At 51.9% G+C, this 19,733-nt stretch overlaps 7 protein-coding genes across 7 annotated transcripts; 3 read left to right on the forward strand and 4 right to left on the reverse strand.

Moving 5' to 3' along the window:
• Positions 1–1,282: 1,282 nt before the first annotated feature.
• CGCA056_v010299 (putative family 31 glucosidase ORF2) lies at positions 1,283–3,274 on the reverse strand (the record flags this gene model as incomplete). The annotated part of the gene is made up of 1 exon (XM_037325546.1): positions 1,283–3,274. The coding sequence occupies one exon, from the start codon at positions 3,272–3,274 to the stop codon at positions 1,283–1,285; it is 1,992 nt and encodes a 663-aa protein (XP_037174931.1).
• Positions 3,275–5,799: 2,525 nt separating this feature from the next.
• Positions 5,800–6,636, reverse strand: fabG-2 (3-oxoacyl-[acyl-carrier-protein] reductase FabG; the record flags this gene model as incomplete). Its single annotated transcript, XM_037325547.1, has 1 exon — positions 5,800–6,636. One exon carries the CDS (start codon positions 6,634–6,636, stop codon positions 5,800–5,802), a length of 837 nt encoding a protein of 278 aa, XP_037175124.1.
• Positions 6,637–7,541: 905 nt separating this feature from the next.
• On the reverse strand, positions 7,542–9,218 carry otemo (2-oxo-Delta(3)-4,5,5-trimethylcyclopentenylacetyl-CoA monooxygenase; the record flags this gene model as incomplete). The annotated part of the gene is made up of 1 exon (XM_037325548.1): positions 7,542–9,218. One exon carries the CDS (start codon positions 9,216–9,218, stop codon positions 7,542–7,544), a length of 1,677 nt encoding a protein of 558 aa, XP_037175123.1.
• An 895-nt stretch (positions 9,219–10,113) lies between these two features.
• Positions 10,114–11,814, reverse strand: put4-0 (putative proline-specific permease put4; the record flags this gene model as incomplete). Its single annotated transcript, XM_037325549.1, has 1 exon — positions 10,114–11,814. One exon carries the CDS (start codon positions 11,812–11,814, stop codon positions 10,114–10,116), a length of 1,701 nt encoding a protein of 566 aa, XP_037175458.1.
• A 657-nt stretch (positions 11,815–12,471) lies between these two features.
• On the forward strand, positions 12,472–14,743 carry CGCA056_v010303 (Arginine metabolism regulation protein II; the record flags this gene model as incomplete). The annotated part of the gene is made up of 2 exons (XM_037325550.1): positions 12,472–12,558; positions 12,632–14,743. The coding sequence occupies 2 exons, from the start codon at positions 12,472–12,474 to the stop codon at positions 14,741–14,743; spliced, it is 2,199 nt and encodes a 732-aa protein (XP_037175125.1).
• Positions 14,744–15,127: 384 nt separating this feature from the next.
• fabG-3 (3-oxoacyl-[acyl-carrier-protein] reductase FabG) lies at positions 15,128–16,031 on the forward strand (the record flags this gene model as incomplete). Its single annotated transcript, XM_037325551.1, has 4 exons — positions 15,128–15,151; positions 15,211–15,591; positions 15,648–15,786; positions 15,844–16,031. 4 exons carry the CDS (start codon positions 15,128–15,130, stop codon positions 16,029–16,031), a joined length of 732 nt encoding a protein of 243 aa, XP_037175127.1.
• Positions 16,032–16,322: 291 nt separating this feature from the next.
• Positions 16,323–18,678, forward strand: CGCA056_v010305 (uncharacterized protein; the record flags this gene model as incomplete). Its single annotated transcript, XM_037325552.1, has 3 exons — positions 16,323–16,348; positions 16,399–16,731; positions 16,785–18,678. The coding sequence occupies 3 exons, from the start codon at positions 16,323–16,325 to the stop codon at positions 18,676–18,678; spliced, it is 2,253 nt and encodes a 750-aa protein (XP_037175126.1).
• Between the last annotated feature and the right edge of the window lie 1,055 nt (positions 18,679–19,733).

Below are 19,733 nucleotides of genomic sequence, written 5' to 3' on the forward strand. Positions count from 1 at the left end.
GGTGTGAATGAGGTCGCAATGAGACTTATGGCAACTGTCCCGACCGGAAAGCGTACGAACGCAACATCATGAATCCTTTCGTCAGCCACTCGCATTGGATTGATTCCTGGTACACGTCCATAGTCGAGCAGCTCACTACCAGGTCTCTCTCTTTCGAAAATCTCTTTCAAAAAGGACCGGCTTCTGGCCATCCTAGCCATGGCCACACACATTCTGGATCGTAGCGAAGACCGATGCTTAGCCGGAATTTGGGAAGTGGAAATACTCCCAGGACTTCTTCGGCGCTATTTTGGTAAGGGTGATATCGATTCCACTGGGAATGAAACTATTTCCTTCCCCATGTCAAAAATTGGCACCGAACTACAGGCGCCGTCCTGGAGTTTGGCATCTGTTGAAGGTCCGATCACGTACAGTCTGATTCGCGGATCTTCTCGGCGTATTGTCGATGCCGAAATTTCAGCAGTGAACTGCCCAAAAGTTTACGACGATTCTCGCTACATTATTAGCTCCAGTTGCAATTTGCTACTTCGGGGAAGGCTCATGAATAAGATGCTAGATCTACCAGATCGACTACTCTTGCGCGGAAATTCGACGGCAACCCAGCCACTTGCACACTGCAGTCAGTCTTTTTGGAGACACGGCTCAAAGAAACATTTCGAGAACCTTGTTTGGCCTACAGAGATTGTGACTCCGGGTAGGATGGAAGTACAATGCCTTCTGTTATATACAGACTCCCAGGAGTGTTGGGGTGGTATTCTTGTGCAAAAGTCTAGACAAAACGAACGTTCATACGAGCGACTTGGGCTGGTTGAGTTTGACTCCACGCATCTGGCCTTTGATTTGATCGCCAATGTTTGAATTATTGAGAACTGTCTCACTTGATATCGTCGTAATCAGTAACGAGTGTTGCGATCCGGGCGGATACTCCTAGCTATTTAGGCGGATGACTACTTCTATTGAGCGCAGTGTGTTATTCCGATAGCTATTACTATTGTCCTTATCATCTTTACTTTTATCGATCTCTTTATCGTCTCTATTTAGATTCCTCTTACTATCCGTATTATCGTCTCTCTTGTCGTCTATACCTACTACCCGCCCAGGTATGAAAACTCTAAATCATCTGTACTAGGCGTCCGCCATCACAAGGCATTTGATGAGTACGTTCTGTAGCGTCAGGTTTAGGTTTGATCGCATGTTTAATTGATGCATTTTGAAGCGAAGCCCGACGGACAAATTTCAATTTCCCTCGATTTCAACGAATTGGTATGAATGGAAGTAGTTTCTACTCTCTCTTGAATACCGGCATCCAATCCAAGGGTGCGTCGACCTCGATCCACTGACCACCCTCGTATGCGTCGTTTTTGCCTTTCTGAAGCGACTTCCACTTGCCATCGATCTTGGGCAGGTAAACCTTGATACTCCTCTTATCGGCGTGCAATACAGGACAAATCAGGTACTTGTCACCGAACATGTACTGCTGACCAATGCTCCAAGTTTCTTTATCATCCGGGAACTCATAAAACAGAGTCCGCATGACAGGCGTTCCTTTCTCATGAGCTTGCTTCATCAAGGTCCTTGTGTAGTCTCTCAACTCCTCGCGAAGGAACATATACTTCTTGCAGATCTCATAGACCTCAGGTCCATATGACCATACTTCGTTCGGCGCACCACTATGGCACTCAGCACCTCCGGTTGTACCATGCTGAGGCTGCTCTGGCTCGCGGCATCCATGAAGTCTGAACACTGGGCAGAATGCACCCCATTGGAACCAACGAACGAACAGTTCGCGGAACTTCTCATCGCGAGGGTCACCACCGTGGAAGCCTCCAATATCCGTGGTCCACCAAGGGATCCCGGAAAGACCCATGTGGAGGCCGGCTGCTACCTGGTTTCGCAGACTGCTCCACGAAGAAGCAATATCGCCACTCCAGACAAGTGCGCCGTACTTTTGACTTCCCGCCCAAGCACAGCGGATCAGGTTGACGATGTTCTGCTGACCTTCTGCCTCCATTCCTTCGTAGAATGCTCGCGCATACTCGACGGGATAGATATTGCCGACGGAAACATTGGATCCCGCATGATATCGATAGGTATCAAAGTCGTACACGGTGTACTCTGGTTCGGCCTCATCCAACCAGAAGACACGGATGCCCTTGTCATAATAATTCTGCTTGGCCTTCTTCCAGACATAATCTCTCGCCTCTGGATTCGTGGCATCGAAATGCGTGGTGTCACCTTGGAAGTTCATGGCTATGCGAATGCCCCTATCAGACTGGATGAGATATCCCTTCTCGACCATCTCGTCCCAGTTCTCGGATTTATGGTCGACTGTCGGCCAAATCGAAATCATGAGCTCAATCTTGAGCTCTTGCAGCTCCTTGATCATAGCGTCGGGATCGGGCCAGTATGTTGGGTCGAACTTCCATTCGCCCTGCTTCGGCCAATGAAAGTAGTCGATCACGATGAGGTCAATCGGTAGCTCGCGTCTTCTGTATTCTCGAGCAACATCAAGGAGCTCTTTTTGAGTCTGATATCGCAACTTGCATTGCCAAAACCCTAGACCATACTCTGGCATCATTGGAACCTTTCCGGTGGCGTCGGCGTATGCCTCGACGATTTTGGAAGGTGAGTCTCCGGTCACAATCCAGTAATCTAGAGCTCTTGTGGACTTGGCCTCGAAACTCATGATGTTTCGTCCAAGAATAGCTCTTCCCACAGACGGGTTGTTCCAGAGAAATCCGTAGCCGAGCGATGACAATGCAAACGGAATACTGGCCTGGGAGTTGCGGTGGGCGAGTTCCAGATCGTGGCCCTTAATGTCGAAGAAACTCTGTTGATACTGACCCATTCCATAGATCTTCTCGTCCGGGTCGACGCTCTCAAATCTGGCGGTCAGGTGATAGTCATTGCTGTTAACAATCGCCATGAACTCGCGAGCCTCAACATCAAGGGCACTGCACTTGGGGTCCAGGACATCCCGGCGATGCCTTGAGTACTCCTCGAGAATCAGTTCCCCTTTGTCATTCCACATTAAAAGCTTTCCACCTGTTGTAATGGTTGCCTTGATCTTGCCGTTGGTGATGGTGCCACCCTGCTCATCGAAGGTAATCTTGGCATCGGTTTCTTCTGGTTTCAGCAGAGCCCAGTCCTCCGTAGGCATCTCACGGGCTTTGGTGGCTCGAACTCGGAATGCGTTGGGGCCCCATGGCTCGACCCAAACCTTTTCAGCATCGTAGGCGTAAACCAACTTTCCCTCTGTCTTTGGGAAGGGCATTTTGACGTTCTTGGAGGGGTTGATTCTTGAATTAAGTGATCAGTGAAGATGTCGCCAAACAGTCGTTGACGAAGAATGTTGGCGGACGAACAGAGCAATCCGTGAGGGGTAATCGACGGTACGTCAAAGGTTTCTCAGTTTTGTACTACCATGCGCCTGCGTCCCGCGTGCGGAGTTGCTCCTGTTGCCATGGCTCGATGGATGGAGATCGCAGGATAAAAACGATGCCACGAACAGCGGCATATGACACTTGCTGCGCAGAATTGACCACTCGGATGTCGCGAAAGCCGCAGTGCCCACCGGCGGCGTTTGTGATGCCCCGCAGCTGCCGAACAGATGATTCGAGATGAGGGGCAGATGGGGGGGAAATCGGCGAGGACCACGATGTCGGCCGAGATCCACCCCCGCGGACGTGGACTCGGGTAAAGTTACGAACCATCCCTGAAAACAGCTAAGACTTTTGCCTGAATTGAAGTGGGATATTTGTCGGAAAGTTAATGTGCGTTCAGTGGTGATGAAACACCGATATGCTGCTTAATGAGCCAACAGGGAAGAGCTTCTAGCTGATGTTAAATCCCCAGAACGTCGCGCAGGCCATGTCGTCGGTATGAGCGGGAGCAATCTGCAACGACACAGCTGAATGTTTTTTTTTCTCATAAGCTAGGTTCATTCGCTATTTCCGGCATCTTTCCATGATTTCTTTGAAGCCCAGCACCGGGACGTCCGGGAACACTTGGTTCAGCATGTTGTCGGGATTGGCCAATCCTTCCTCTAAGTCATAGAAGCCCTGAATGAAGCCGATGTTCCACACACACAGCACCGGATCCAAGATCCCCTTTGGAAACGCCATGTATCGCCGCTTGTTCCTGGGGAGCTCCGTTATGACACCTTTTTTGAGGTCGTAGAGAGACTCGATCATTGACGTCGAACATTTTGACTGTTATGATCCTGCGTCAGACTTCGCAACTGCTGTAAGACGGGATCATCGTATCGCGAGCCTCCTCCGCGATTTCCAAAGCCTGGTTCCAAGTCAGAGTATCTCCAATAATCAACGCTTTCTTGGGCCAGCAAGGCATGTCGAGACTCGCTGCCACGAACCTGCCGATCGTCTCTGAATGGGTGAGCGTCACGGGCGAGTTGCCGTCGGTCGGAATTGCTGCTTGGCAATTTTCCACGTCTAGCACAACTGCTAATGGAAGTACGGGGCAGGGTACAGCGGAATATCCATAGTAGTCCATCAGGAATCCGGATATAAATCTAGTATATTCCATCTGGGTGGACTTCAACTTTTCGAGGGTCTCCACTTTGTACTCGGCAGCTTTGTACATCTGAGACCCGGGGACGGGAAAAGGATAACCTCTGGTACGGAAGTTAGTCATTAGATACTCCTGTTCGGGGTCGAATAACACATGCTGGGTTACGCCTTGAACGTAGTCGAGGGCGAACTCGCTGGGTGCAAATCGCCGGACAGTTGTCGAACGAGAAGCTCCTTCAATAGGGTTCATTTGCGCACGATACGAGTCTTCGAACACAATCCCAATGGCCGATATGATAACCTCGATATTGTTGCTTTCCAGGAGACCGGTGATCTGAGAAACGTTGCTGTAGTCAACTGTCAAGCACCCAACACCAATGGTCTGCTCGGAGATGCTCAGAGACTGTTTGGCAATTTTAATGCATATTCACGATAAAAGCCTTCATCGACTTACTCTCCGTGAAAGTAAGAACACGTCGTGTTTCCCAGTTCGAGCAACGGCCTTCGTGATCACACGGCCTAGGCCTCCAGAACCTCCGGCAATCGCAACTCGTACCATGACTGTTAAATTTCGATTGGGTTAATGGGAACAATGATTATCTACTTATTTTTTTATTGTGAATCAAATTGCCCAACACTTGTATGCTGCCTGAACCTCGGCTTCATGACTTCAATCTAGGGGCAATGGAATTCGAACTCGATGCATCTCGGTAAGATGTGGGGCCTCTACCGGCCCTGGGCACGTCAATGCCATCATCTCCTACTGACGAATCATATCAAGTATTATCGGGCGTAGGTATGTTTTTTTGCTTTGACATCTCCCGTCCAAACGTAAGTTTTAAGCTTAGAGACAAACATCGGAAGATGGCGCCACATGCCGAAAACTCAATTACGGTTCGGACCTCTGAAGTTGTAAGCCTGTGTAAGTGAACAATGCTTGAGAATGATCGGGTTTGACTAAAAACCCGCACGATTCAACGTTGGTCAATACGAAAGCTGGAGTAGATATAAGATTTTGGGTTTAACTAGAGCCTTGATCGGACTCACATCTCGTCACTGAACCTTCCTAGATGAATGTCAACGGTGGTATCCACAAATACGGCTGTCGACATACTCCGAAAGCAATTTTCAATCGGCAAATCAGCAAGAGTCCAGCAGGGAAGAACCCCAATTCAAAAGCATAGAAGGTATTATTCGGGAAGTTGTATAACACAGAAACCTCAAGACCCGAGCGCAGCGTTCCATCCCTTCCAAGGATGTGAAACGAACACTACCTCGATGTGTAGCCTCCATCAACCATCAACGCAGACCCGGTAACAAAGGAACTCCGACCTCCGGCAAGATACAAGACTCCGTCCGCGATCTCCTTTGCGTGGCCCATCCTCTGCATCGGCACCGCACTAGCCACTCTCTCCTCCATAGCCTTCAATACCTCAGGGTTCTTTGTTGTCATGGGAGTTTCCGTGTATCCAGGGCAAATAGCATTGATACGCAGGCCATCTTTAGCGTAATCCTCAGATGCGGTGCGGGTAAGACCAATGACTGCATGCTTTGTTGTCGTGTACGCAGTCGACAGGGTGATGCCAACCACACCCTGAATAGATCCAAAGTTGACAATAGAGCCACGCTGGAGGGGTCTGCCATCAATAGTAGAAAGAATTGGCTCTTGCTTAAGCATAATCTGCGCGGCTGCTCGAAGGACGTAAAATGTGCCGTTGATATTCACGTCAAGAACTCGCTGCCAGTCCTCTGTTTTGGCGAATGCAGCACCACCAGCATGCTTGATTGCAATACCAGCGGCGTTGACGACGTAATCTAGTCTGCCAAATTTGGCAGCTGCATCGTTGACAACGCGGGTGATCTCCGCTTCGTCGGCGATGTTGACAGGGTATGTAAGAATCCGATTTGGCTTTGCGCTGCCGTTTGCTCCGGTTTGTTGCTTCTTGCTGACTTGCTCCTCAATTTCAGCCTTGACAGTAGCCAGTGCGTCAGCATTGAGATCAAGAAGCGCGACGCCAGCGGATCCTTCTTGGGCAAAGGCGTTAGCGCATGCTCTCCCAATGCCGGAGGCAGCTCCCGTAACCAAGGCGAAGCCAGGAACGTCCATTTCGTTTTCAAGGGTTTAGAGAGAATGAGAAGACAAATGTGCGGAGTATCGAGACGTAGGTATTGATGCGGTAGCTTTCAGGTCGATGGCACAGTCGAAGATTCAGATGTTGCGTATAAAACTCTATCTACAATTAAATACTCTGGCATCGTGAACTTGCCCTGGATTCCTTTCTACATCTAGAAAGCCACTTGGAGTAGCTTTCCATTGACTTACTGCCCCTCCATGGAAGGACTTTCCTGATTGAAATGAAGAGTCGCTCGCCCCCACATTCGGTTTTAGATCCCCGCCCGCTGCGTCTTGCGCGGGGTCGCCTACGGCCATCCCGCCCTACCCGCGTTGTCACGCGTCAACCATGCTTATCAGCAGGACAAGTATGACACCCGGAAGCGGGGCTCTATTTTGCATCGCTGCGGGGTTCGGTCATGATAGAGACCTTGAGGCGAATGTGATAAGGATCAGCCAGCAAATCGATGCACCTTATCACCTATTGGAGAGGTCGTGTCACACGGGAAAGTGACAGCCGTCACAAATGCAGTGGAGGCCGAAATCGGAGAGATGGCATTTCTTCCGCGGGTAACAAGAATCCAAAACCGAGGAGGCGCATTCAGGGCGAGGTCAAAATGGATAGGTACTCCCATTGGCGTATCAAAGGAGCAGATCTAGGCGATGCATTCGATGCCACACCCCGACTCATCACTATCAACCAGGGGTGATGTTCTTCCCCAATGGCTACACGAGTGGTCATCTGGTCAACTTGTGTATGGTCGTTACAAAAGCGGTATCAAAAAGACAAAATTGGCGAGATTTGGGTAAGATCATGTCATCACTTCAAGATTTAAGGTTGTACGAGTGGCAATGTGAATGAAAATGAACATAATGAAATAATTGGCGCTATCTCAATTCTAAGCCAAGACTAAACCCTTATATCCAGCTTCTTTAACTTCCCTGCATCTTCGCTGGAACTCTTGTGCTGAACCGCCGTATCTTACCACGCTTCGAACCTGCTTGCCCCTAATGTTGGTGTTGACACCGGTCATCCAACTGTCAACCTCATTGACCAAAGAGCCCTTGCTGCATTCAAAGACGTGCTCCGTCCATCCATCTGCGGCCTCTTCCGTAGCCTCAGCATACGTATAACCCTTCTCTCTGCAGTACTTCAAGAGATCCACAACTACCTGCACGGCATGCTCGATGTTTCGCGTAGCGTTACCGAACGGCTGATGCGGGCCGAGAACCATGAACATGTTGGGCATGGAAGGGACCGTCATGCCAAGATAGGTATAGGGCCTGTTGTCAACCCAGACAGCCTTATCGCCTTTGGGTGTTCCGCTAGGTGCGATCAATGGACGACCGTCCTTGCCTTGCCAATCAATCGCACTGAAAGAGCCAGTGATGGCGTCAAATCCGGTCGCATAAATGAGAATATCAAGCCCATGCTCTTTGCCATCCGACGTCACGATGCCCTTTGAGGTAACTTCGGCGACTGGTGTCTTCTTCAAGTCGATAAGATGAACGTTGTCTTGGTTAAAGGCCTCGAAGTAACCACTCTCGAGAGGCACTCTCTTAGTACCAAAACCGTAGGTCTTAGGTATCAGGCTCTCTGCAACCTCGGGGTCGTTGACTCTTTGACGGATCTTGTCGGCGATGAACTTGGAGTATATCTCGTTGGCTTGACGGTCCGTATAGGCATCGCTAAACACGCCCTGCCACTTTCCAAAGCCTGGCTCGTTGTAAAGCTTCTCCCAAAGAGCCAGACGCTCCTCGTCTGAGACCTCCATAGTCTTGCGGGTATCAGCCATATGCATGAAGCCGGAAGGAGTAGAGCGGCAGATCTTGAAGATATCGTCGTAGCTGTTCTTCAACTCCTCCATCTTCTCTTCGGAGATTTCATAGTTGCGAAGAGGCACGGTCCAGGTCGCCGAGCGCTGGAACACGTTGAGAGACTTGATGCTGGGCTCCTTCGACAGGGCGGTGATGGTCTGGATACCCGTTGCGCCAGTACCAATGACACCGACGCGCTTGCCAGCAAAGTCGCGGCTCAAGCTTAGGTCCTCTGGCCACCTAGAAGTGTGGAAAGACTGGCCTTTGAATTTCTCAATGCCGGGAATAGCAGGAAGCGATGGCGTGGAGAGGAAGCCGATGCAGCTCAAGAAAAAGGTGGTGACATATTGATTTCCATCCTGGTCGACAAACGTCCATGTACGATCGCTGTCACTCCAGCGTGCGGACTTAATAGTTGTGTTGAATTGGATGTGGCTGTACAAGTCGTTCTTCTCGGCAAAGCGACGGATGTACTTGTGTGTCTCGGGTTGGGGAGAGAAGGCCTCCTTCCAGTGCCACTCCTGCAAAAGCTCCTTGTCAAAAGAGTACCCGTAAGACACGGACTCGCAGTCAAAGCGGCATCCGGGATACCGGTTCCAGAACCAGGTGCCGCCGACGTCCGCGCCGTTATCGAGAACTTGGACACGGCAATCGGGCATCTGCTTGCGGATATGGTGGAGACTTGCAAGGCCAGAGAGACCAGAGCCGATGATGAGGACATCAAAGGTCTTCTTGATTGGTGTCGGAATGGAACCCATGTCTGCGACTATGTAAAAGATATGTGGAAGATGTCGGGGTCTAGAGACTGTAAGAGACAGACTCAATTGGAGTTGTAAGACAGGTTAGCAAGTAAAAGGGTTGTTGGCTGTGTGTTTGAAGTTCAGGACTTGTCTAAATAGCTGTTCAACGACATTTTCACGCACCGAGATGTAGTCACCAAGATCATGTCAGATATTCTGCTGCTGAGAAGGTGTCTGCACAACTTTCCCATCGCAGCGTCCTGATGCATCCATGGCATACAAACAGCTGATCGATCGAGTGGGGCCTATCGCGGGAGGCGACTTAGGTCGAGGGGATAACTTTCCATCTCTAGAATTAGCCGGCGGCGATAAGAATAGTCGCCGATCTGGACCCTCCCCCGCATTGCCCACCAACACATCCTAGCGTGGAGGGATGGCTTTCCCCTTTGAAATGCCTAATCAATTCCACCACTGATAGAAAGATATCAAGTATCACCTATCTCAAACTTTGTCGGAACATCACTGGGGCGGCCAGAGCTGCACACCTTCCCCATGATAGGGATTTTAGTCGCGGAAGACCACCCATGATTCGTCAGGTGAGCATGCGTACTACAGGCGCTGGCATGTAGCTGGCTGACCACCATACTTCGGATACGTTCCAAATTAGACCGCGGTTATCGATTCAATTGGCAAGTCACAGAACAGGCACGACAGTGTTATACGTTCAGTCACAATGCATGCAATTCCTGAGAATGACGAGCTGGAATTTGAGGTCTCTACCTAAGAGATTTCCCTTGCACATGAGACGCAGCTTGGTTAACCTTGGGCAGTAGCTAGATAAACGTGTATTGATCTGGGTAGCGACGCTAAACTTTCTCGTGACATTGGGATGTCCTCCCTTTGAGTGCTTCACTCATCCCCAAATCGCTGACACCATGCGCCAAGCCTTGTTGGCTGGACCTGCCTTCTCTTCCTTTTCTTTCTCCAAGTTGGTCCACCACTCAGCTTCAGCCTCGACCTCCCTGAGGTCCGATGTGAGATCAACGGTCTCGGGGGCATACAGCCAAGGGTCATTCTTGCCAACGGTAAGCTTGTGGCCGAGGTAGATGACAATGAAGAGCGGAATTCCAATGTAAGCCGTCAAAAAGCTAGATGCCGAGAACCTGCCGGGGTAAAAGACGGTGAAGCCATTGGCCAAGAGCAGGAAAGTAAAGCAGGCCATAGAGATGTACGCCCCGTACGGCTGGCACCATGACTGGTAAGGAACCTTGATGCCTTGGACGGTGCAAGCCTTGCGGAAGCGAAGGAAGATGAGACCGCAGAAAATCCAGGATGTATAGCCAGCGGTGTTTGTCAGACTGACGAACCAGTTAAACACGACTCCGGCATCTGAAGAAACGCTCAGATATGCCAGCAAGGTGAAACAGCTAGCAGCAATGACAGCGTAGATGGGGAGTCCGTAGCTGTTGCAGCGAGCGAAGATCTTCGGGGCGTTGCCTGCAACAGCAAGCGAGTACAAAGACCGACTCGCCATGTAGAGATAAGAGTTACCAGCAGACCACGCGCTGGTCAGAATTCCTGCATTCACAACGGAGGGAAGCCCGTTGATTCCTGCATTCCTGATAGCAATAACCCAAGGCGATGCGTCAGCGTTGCCGGCTCCAGACGTCAGGCCCTCGGAGTTGGAGTTGCAAATAGCACCAATTGCTAGGGACCCCAGGAGGTAGAAAATGATAAGTCGATAGAAGAACCTCCTGCTCGCAATAGGAAGATTCTTCCGAGGGTTCTGCATCTCTCCACCGGTAATGATGATGAGCTCTGGGCTGAAGTAGAAAGAGAACCCGGAAAACACCCATCCATAGAGGAACGCGGTGAAACGGCCACCAGAGCCCGTGATGATGTATTCTTTCGTTGCTCCCGGATCAACCCAGTAGTAGAATCCCAGACGCTGGCCGCTCGGGCCTCCTCCGAGAATCAGAACCACTGATAAAAGCAACAGGCCAATAAAGAGGATGATTTTCAGGCTGGCAAACCAGAATTCGGTCTCCGCATACACGGCTACCGGGGAAAAGTTGAGTCCAACGATGACAATCAGCAAGAGCGTGAGCCACACAGCGTTAGGAACGTTGTTCGGCCAGTAGTTTATAATAATTGATCCGACCGTGATTTCGTATGCGAGGATGATTCCGAAGGAGTAGAAGTAAAGCCAGCCGAGAGCAAATCCGAGAGATCGTGAGGCGTAACGGTTGCAGTAGTAGGACATGGAGCTGCCGGTAACAGGGAGGTATGTTCCAACTTCCATGACCGCCGTAACAACTCCATACACCAGGATAGATGTCAAAGCGTACGCCAGGAAGAGGAACAAGGGGCCTCCTGCCGCAAGGACTTGGCCAGAACCGACAAAAAGACCAGTTCCGATACTGCCACCGATGGCAATCATCTGAGCATGTCGCGACTTGACATTTCTCTTTGTGCCTCCCTGGCCAACAAACTGTGATTCTCCCTGTGTATGGCTTTCGAGTCGGCCGAAGTCTTGAACTTTCTCATCGTTGGCATTGTCGTCAGAAGAGAGGGCCTCCTTCGAGAAGGGGGACTTGTCGTGATCCAAAGCCATGTTGGTAATGTGGTAGTTGTGATATCAAAGATGCATTCGAGGCAATATTGGACGAACAATCATGTACAAAAATGAGATGATGTCTGATTATTCGGTGAACAGGCCACTTGGTTGCGAGGCATTCTCTCTTTAAACTTGCCACGGGCCATGCCAGCTTCAACCCAGCTGGAGGGCAACGACTGAGTCCTTGTCAAATGCCAGGATATCGCTCCCTACTTTCCAACGTACCCCTTAGCGTCATGTCACTTGCTGCAGAGTTGCCTTGAACGCGCCTGTCGACAAGATAAGTCCGACGAGCCCTGTTCGCAACCAGCCAGGGGCCGGGTAAGATAGGAAAGCTTCCCCAGTATCAGCGCGCGGACATGTACCCCAGATTAATTATGGGGCTTGGTGTGGCATCCCCCGCTCTTATCTCTCTCCGCTCAGGCGGATACGCTAACGTTGCATTATCTCTTCGCGTCGACTCTCCACCCTCCTCCCTTCCGATGACATGTCCTTGTTCTGCGTCAACGAACGCGAAGACTCAGCCGCTTGACATAACTTTCCATATCTGTGTTGTGTTGATAACCTTGAGTTGTTGTGCCCCTGGCCTCCTTTGGTTCCCTTTCTGCACTCGGGAGCAAGTGAAACCTGTGGAAAAACTGCTCATTTCGGATGATGGCCGCCACCCCTAGAAACCCCCGTGCCTCGCGGCTTATCGACACAGAAGCCCGCCGCAGCCGGTCATTTGGCGGATGTGGTACGGTATGTCATGCGACCCTGTCCATCAGGTCGCGGGATGCCCAGTTTGCATGATCAACTGGCTGACCAGCTGCAGTGTCGGAACCGGAGGATGAAGTGCGACGAGGGGCGGCCGACGTGTTCTATGTGCGAGGCCTCGGGTCTGACATGTAGTGGTTATGAGAAAAACATCTTTTTCGACTTTGAAGATATCCCAAGCTCCGGCATGTCGCGTTTTCGGCGTCCATTACTCACGGAGGAGGAGCGCGAGTCTATGAGCGAGAAACTCACCTCGAGCGTCCCACCGGCGCTGACTCTCTGGCACATTGCGCAGATAGAGGATGAGTGTGAAAGGCTACCAGTATCCCAGAACATAGAGATCAGTCGAGGTCCCTTCGGAGTGTTCAGGATACCTCAGTCACCAGCAAAACCTGTCAAAGATTTGCCTATGTCTAGCCCCGAGTCGGACTTCTCAGTTGTTGCTACCGCGGAATCCACCCAAGGGATGTTTGAGGACATTCCCGAGGAAGCCGATGAAGAATTCTTGGCACCGCCCGAAGATCCGCCATTGACAAAGATCCCATCACCCTTAGGGCCGGGCTTGGAAAGATTGGATCAACGACAGCTGAGTCCCATGACAGAGTGGTGGAACATGAATGAATGGTGGAACATGAGCGACCTACCAAGTGTAGGAAACTGGTGGGACACACCGGTAGACTTGGATCGAGGCCGAGACATTACCGACATCACTTTCTCAGGACTTCAACAGTCACCTAGGGCACTGATCACGCCACAAGACACATGTCTCTCCAATGTCTTCCAAGAAACACAGGCCCAGCAACTAGCAACACCAGAAAGCTCCTCCATACCTCCCACCATAGACTGTAACGTGCCTCACGATGCAGTCTTCTTGCTCAAACACTACTCTACCACAGTCCTCAGGGGCTTCACGCCCTTCCGCCACAGCAAAACTCCGTGGCATATTCTGTTCATTCCCTACGTTAAGAGTTGCCTGGCTGCTCTAACCCTGGGTGAGGATATGGACCACGCCAGCCTTACTGCTTTCTACGGCACACTAGCCATCAGCGCATCGAGTCTCGGCGGCATTTCCAACTCTCGAAAGTGGAGCGAGCAAGCCAAGAGCTACAAACAACGAGCACGTCAGCACGTCCGGCTCATGCTCCAGACAGCCTACAATGTGCCCAAGACAGCCAAGTATAAGTCCATCTTGATAGCAATCTTGACAATGGTCCAGATCTCCAGTGTATCTGGGAACCGAGATCAAGCGGAGTGCTACTTGCTCGAGGCAGAGAAGTTTATCCGCGTCAAAGGCCTCAACCGCAAGAAGTCCCGCAAAGTTCGGCTGCTCCACCACTGCTACGCCTTTGAGCGTTTGCTACACGAGAGCACATTCCCTGGCAGCATCCAGTCTGAGCACCGCAAACATGTCCGCAAGGCTATTGAAGCGAGCAACGCAAGCTCATACAGCCTCGACAGCTTGTCGTTCCGATTAACAGAATGGGTCAATCTCGACCAAGAAATGCAGAGAATCAAGGACCAGGACGTCGGCGAGAACGACTTGCACCTGCAGATACCCGGTATATGGACCGCCACGCTGTACCCGGAAATCTTTGGGATACCCGAGATCCACGTCTTTCTACTCTCCCTCGTCATCCGGTTAGGGAGAGCAAAGGACGATGAGATGTTCTCTGATGCAACCGGCCTGAAGGAGTTCATGAGCCGCGCAAAGTCTGTCGAGAAGTGCATCCACCAGCTCAAGCGGAAACCCAGCCACGTGGTGGCAGACGGGTTGATCACGGATCCCGAGCTGCAGCATTGCCAGCAGCTACTTGACAACCTTGCGCAAGCCATGCAACTGGCATTGGCTATTTATTTCTATCGGAAGGTATACGACGTGGAGGCAGACATGCTGCAGGACAAGGTGATAGGCGTTCGTGACTGCTTGCTCCGGTTCGAAGCGACCGAGTCGGAGATGGGGTATGGCTCGGCCAGACTCGTGTGGCCTGCCTTCATTGCCGCGAGTGAGGCGGAGGATCCGGAGGTGCGGATGTCGTTTAGTCAATGGTTCAAGGATTGGGCGCGTCGGAGCGGTCTGCAGATCTTCAGTGACTCGTTGGCGGACATCGAGAGGCGTTGGGAGGGGAAGCGAGGATCGGAGGCAGCAAAGGTAGATTATGTCTTGACGTAGCGACTTGACAACACTTTCCTTCATGGATGTCTGCCGCATATGCATGAAGAGTCGAGATACGAAGTGCGGGGTGCAGATTTACCGTCTTGAGCTTTTCCGATAGCTTGAAGAGCTCGTCTCTGTTTGTCCTTTTGCCTGTTTTTGAATCGCATTTGGTTGCCCCGGGAGTAGCTTTCCCTTTCTGTTTGAGTCATGTGGAGGCCTGCTGCGCCATGTCTGCCACAGTCATGTACACATGGGTGTGCACACGGACAGCCTGTCGCCCTCGTCTCGGATGCGCGTCATTATAAGACTCTGGGGAGCAGATGTATACATGGGGTTTTTCCAAGGGCAGTAGAAGAGTATTCATCTCGCTTTCGGCTTTTCCAAACTTCGTATTAAGATATGGCTCCGTTTCAAGGCAAAGTGGTACGTAGTTGTCCGTCACATCCGCCATCCCATGTCAGTCTACTGACGCCTGCTGGCAGGTCGCTGTAACCGGCGCTGGCTCCGGCATGGGTCTCGCTACGGCTCAGCTCTTAGCTGAGCGTGGCGCCAAGATCTCGCTGGCTGATATTAATGAATCATCTCTCAAAGAAGCAGTTGCCTCTTTACCAGACAGCGACAGCCATATTTATGAGGTTGTCGATGTTAGAGATGGCGAGGCAGTTGACAAATGGATTCAAAATACCGTCAAGAAGTACGGCAAGCTGGACGGCGCCGTCAACATGGCCGGGGTCATCACCCATGCCACCCCCGTAGCAGAGCTTACAGACAAGGATTGGGATTTCGTCTTCGCTGTGAACGCTAAGGGCGTGTTCAACTGCATTCGATCCCAGCTGAAGGCCATGTCCGCCGGCGCAAGCATTGTAAGTGACACAGGCGCTGACATCGCGGGCTCAAGCGCTAACAGCCCCGGCTTCAGGTGTCAGCGGCAAGCACGTTTGGACAGTTTGGCGCGCCTGGCAATGCCGCCTACTGCGCAAGCAAAGCGGCCGTTATCAACCTGTCGAGGACAGCGGCCAAAGAGAACCAAAACATTCGTGTAAATTGCGTTTCACCAGGTAAGTAATGGCAGCATATCCAACGCATCAAGGAGGGGGCAGCTAACAAGGGCAAAGGATCCGTCAACACGCCGCTATCAAGAGGCGAGAACCCAGAGGATGTCAAGCGTGGGCTGCAAGTCACTGCACAGAAGCGCAGGGCAGAGCCGGTTGAGATTGCTCGTGTTATTGCGTTCCTACTTAGCGATGAGGCTTCTTTTGTTACTGGTGCCGTTTACAATGTCGACGGCGGTTGGGTCTGTTAAATCAGCAGGATAGACTGAATGAAATACCTTCGGCCCCTCCCACAGACTACATAATCTCATCACTTCATGTTCTTTGCCATGAAGTAGCCGCCTGAAGCGACCGTCGAGACCCTGGCGGGTCGCTACCTGGCAAGCCAGGGAGTTATCGCTAAGATGTGGAGGAACAAGGCACTTACAGCCAACCAGCACTGCCGAACATGATCCTTCAGAGCCCATCTTGCAGCTCTATCCGCATGCTCCAAACTCCGATGTCGATGCATCGTAAATCGCTCCTGCGGGGTCAGCGCCGAAATGCCTGGAGCAAGTCAGAAAATTGTGTAAGCATCATATCATTTATCTTGAAAGCCACCAATGACAAGTGATTCAGTTATACGCATTACTTCCAGGTCGCGGATTGGGACGCCGCGGGATGGCAGGCGATCTGGCCTCAACTCGTTGACGATGCCAGGCTCATCATGGAGGCCTGCGATGTCATCCTCACGGGACCAACTCGCATGTCCGGCACCATACCTCCCCCTATTGCCTCTGCTGAAGACGGCATCGTGTTCAATGGAGTTGGTGATTACGGACATGATACTTTCGTCCTGAGCAAGCAGAATAGTGCTGGCGCCGTGGGAACCGCACGGAAGCCCTACGATTTGGTTGTCTGCTGCGTGCTACTGCGAGCGTATTGTCTTTCGCCCAGGAACGTTAAAGTCGAGTATGTCCCTGCCAAGTCTCTTCTCCCTATGAGACACACGCTGACAATGTTAGTCCCGACGGTCGATGGGACGATGAGTTATGGAAATGCGTTCGGGAACTGTACCAGACTCTATGGCAGGGCGACCACGTCGATTGTCCGCCGTGGTGGAGTGCTAGCAGGCAGGCGCCTAACCTCGGAAGGACTCAGACGAGCTGGCATCTTGACTCTGTTCCGAAGCAGTATAAACTCATGTCAACAAGCACAGAGCGCCGGAGAAGACCGTCGAGACCATCCACAATGATGGGTGCCAACTCGGATTTCATCAAGAGATGGCTACATGCCTGCGAAGATAATCCCGATCATGAGAGTTGCTACGAGGGTCATTTGGAATGGCAAGACTTCTCCGGGGTCCAATTCCGAGTCATTGACGTTTATAAACGATGCATAGTTGGTCTTCCTAAAGGGTGTACATTTGCTGCCCTGTCCTACGTATGGGGCGGCATCGAGCAGCCCAAGTTGACCACCGCCAACATCCATAGTCTTTTCCAGGAAGGCGGGCTTGGAAATATTTGGGATCAAATCCCTGCCACGATCATGGATGCCATGTTTCTATGCGAGAAGATCGGGGAGAGATACCTTTGGGTCGACGCGCTTTGCATATTGCAAGACTCTACTCGGGATACAAGACTCCAGATTCTGCGGATGCGTCGCATTTATTCAGCAGCAAGGTTCACAATCGCTGCCGTGTCAGCCCCCGATGCTGATGAAGGGCTTCTTCCGAATCCTGTTTCCGGAGCACCAGCGACAATCTGCCATTCCGTCGACGACCTGGACTCGCTGTTGGAAACATCTCCTTGGGGGAGCCGCGGGTGGTGTTACCAAGAGCGAGCCTTATCCCACCGAGCAGTCCTCTTCACAACCAGCGGGATCTTAATGCAGTGTCAGAAGGCTGTCGTGAGTACTGACGGCATATGTCTGCAGGTGGGGGATACCAAAACCGCGTCCAGCAGTTCGCGAACCGTCGGCGGGCTTCTCACCATTCCCCAAGGAGAGGGGCTGGAGTACTTCGTGTCCGCCGTGGAACATTATTCAAAGTGCAGCTTCACCGACAACTCGGACAAGATTTCGGCATTCCAGGCAGTCTTCCAACGGTACGAGGGGATGATGGATGGACAACAGTCCGTGTTCCACTACGGCCTCCCGACTTGTGCGTTCGATCAAGCGTTCTGCTGGCGCACCGAGCTCCATCATCCAGAACTGCGAAATCCTCACTTTCCCAGCTGGTCCTGGCTCGGATGGGATTGCGGCGTCACCTTCGACAGGGACTTGCTGAAGACGGCTCGTACAAACCAGATGGCTGGAGGAGGCTATGATGGGGGCATACCTCGCCTCAAAGCAGCGCATTCGGGCCACCGAGCGCGGAAGCCGTGCCAGCTGGCTGAGTTCGGGTTTCCCACCAGCTTCTCGTCTTCGTTCTACAACATTCCCTTCCTTAGCTTGTTGGCGAGCACAACCGACCTGTTCATCTCATTCACGCCTAAAAGACAGGCGGAGTCGAATGGACTCTACGCCGTGTTTCCGACGCACTGCAGCTATATGGCAGTCCCCTCCGTGTCGGCCCGCCTTCTATCCAACTCGACCCAGACGGAGATACGCCACGGTGCCGAAGAGCATGACGCCCACGGCGACTGCGAGGCAAAGCGCCCGTTGGGATACATGTGGCTGGACCGAGCATGGCGCGAGAGCCAGTCCGAGGAGTATTTCATGGAGTTCATGGCTTTGAGTGGGCACCCAGAGCCAGAGCAACAAAGCCAGTGGACTATCACCAAGCTCATGTGTCTTCTTGGAAGGGATGGTTTGGGGAGATATGGGAGGTACGAACGGCTGCAAGTTATGGATTGCTGTATTTCAGAAGCAAGTTGGGTCAGAATAGGAGGGATGACCAACTTTATCACAATGCATTGACCAAGCCATTATGAGTTTGGGAAAGATACCAAAGGCAGTTCAAAGATAGCCATGGGGTTCATGATCTCGAGGCGTTCCAAGGCAGATCTTGCTCGGCCTATAGGGCAAACATCCCGCTTATCGGAGCAACTGATATCCGCGAATGTGAGGCTAGTTTGCTGGGGAGCAATCATCAATAGGGAAACCGACCCAGCCCCAGCTGCTTTTGAGATACCAGGGTAATATTCGGCAAAGGGGACATGCCACACAAAGCCTAGCTCTCGGGGCCTTGGCTGGTAACGGAAAGGAATCAAACGGACAATACAAGCCTGGTCAGACGGGAACGAATTCTCATCGAGCGCGACGCAGGACAGAAAATCTCCGTCCAAGAGACACGAAGGATGATCAGTTCATCAATACATCATTGTACCAGAACATCTCGACAAAGAACCACAACACAACAGTACAAAGACACACGTCCCATCAAACGAAGCCATCTGGCAGCATACAAGGGTCTAATTAGGTCAACAGCGCTCCAATCACCCTCCGCCGAACCCCAGCCCTACCTACACCATTTCAACCGCATGCCCATTCCGCACCCGATCCCGGTCCCGCGCGGCGTGCCTCCGTGCCGGACCCCGGATACGACCCCACGCCTCCCGCGCCTCCCACGCTCCCCGAGATCTACAATCCCCAACCGCCTCCCCTAGATCCCGGAGACGCAGAGCGTGTTCCACAATCAGTCCCGCAGAGGGATAACTCCAACCAACGGCGAATGTCCGAGGGGATTCGATCGTGACGACCCGACGTGCATGGGGCGTCGGAGTCGGCGGAGGTGACCTGGCATTTCCATCAAGAAAGCCCGCCGAGAAATACCTGTTTTCATGGCCGTTGCGGCAGGTCAATGACTAGCACCCGAAAACGAGACGACCCCCGGCCGGGATGGCGGATATCACGGCGATATGGGGCTGTCAGCTTGTCGGCGGGAAAGGCCGATATCCCCGTATTGGAAAAGGCAGAGATCACGAATCGGCACTGGGACGAGAACAGAGGAGATCACCAGCGAGGAGCACCAA

The sequence above is a fragment of the Colletotrichum aenigma genome (assembly GCF_013390185.1).
Source record: "Colletotrichum aenigma strain Cg56 chromosome Unknown KSG_Cg56_contig07, whole genome shotgun sequence".
NCBI lineage: Eukaryota > Fungi > Ascomycota > Sordariomycetes > Glomerellales > Glomerellaceae > Colletotrichum > Colletotrichum aenigma.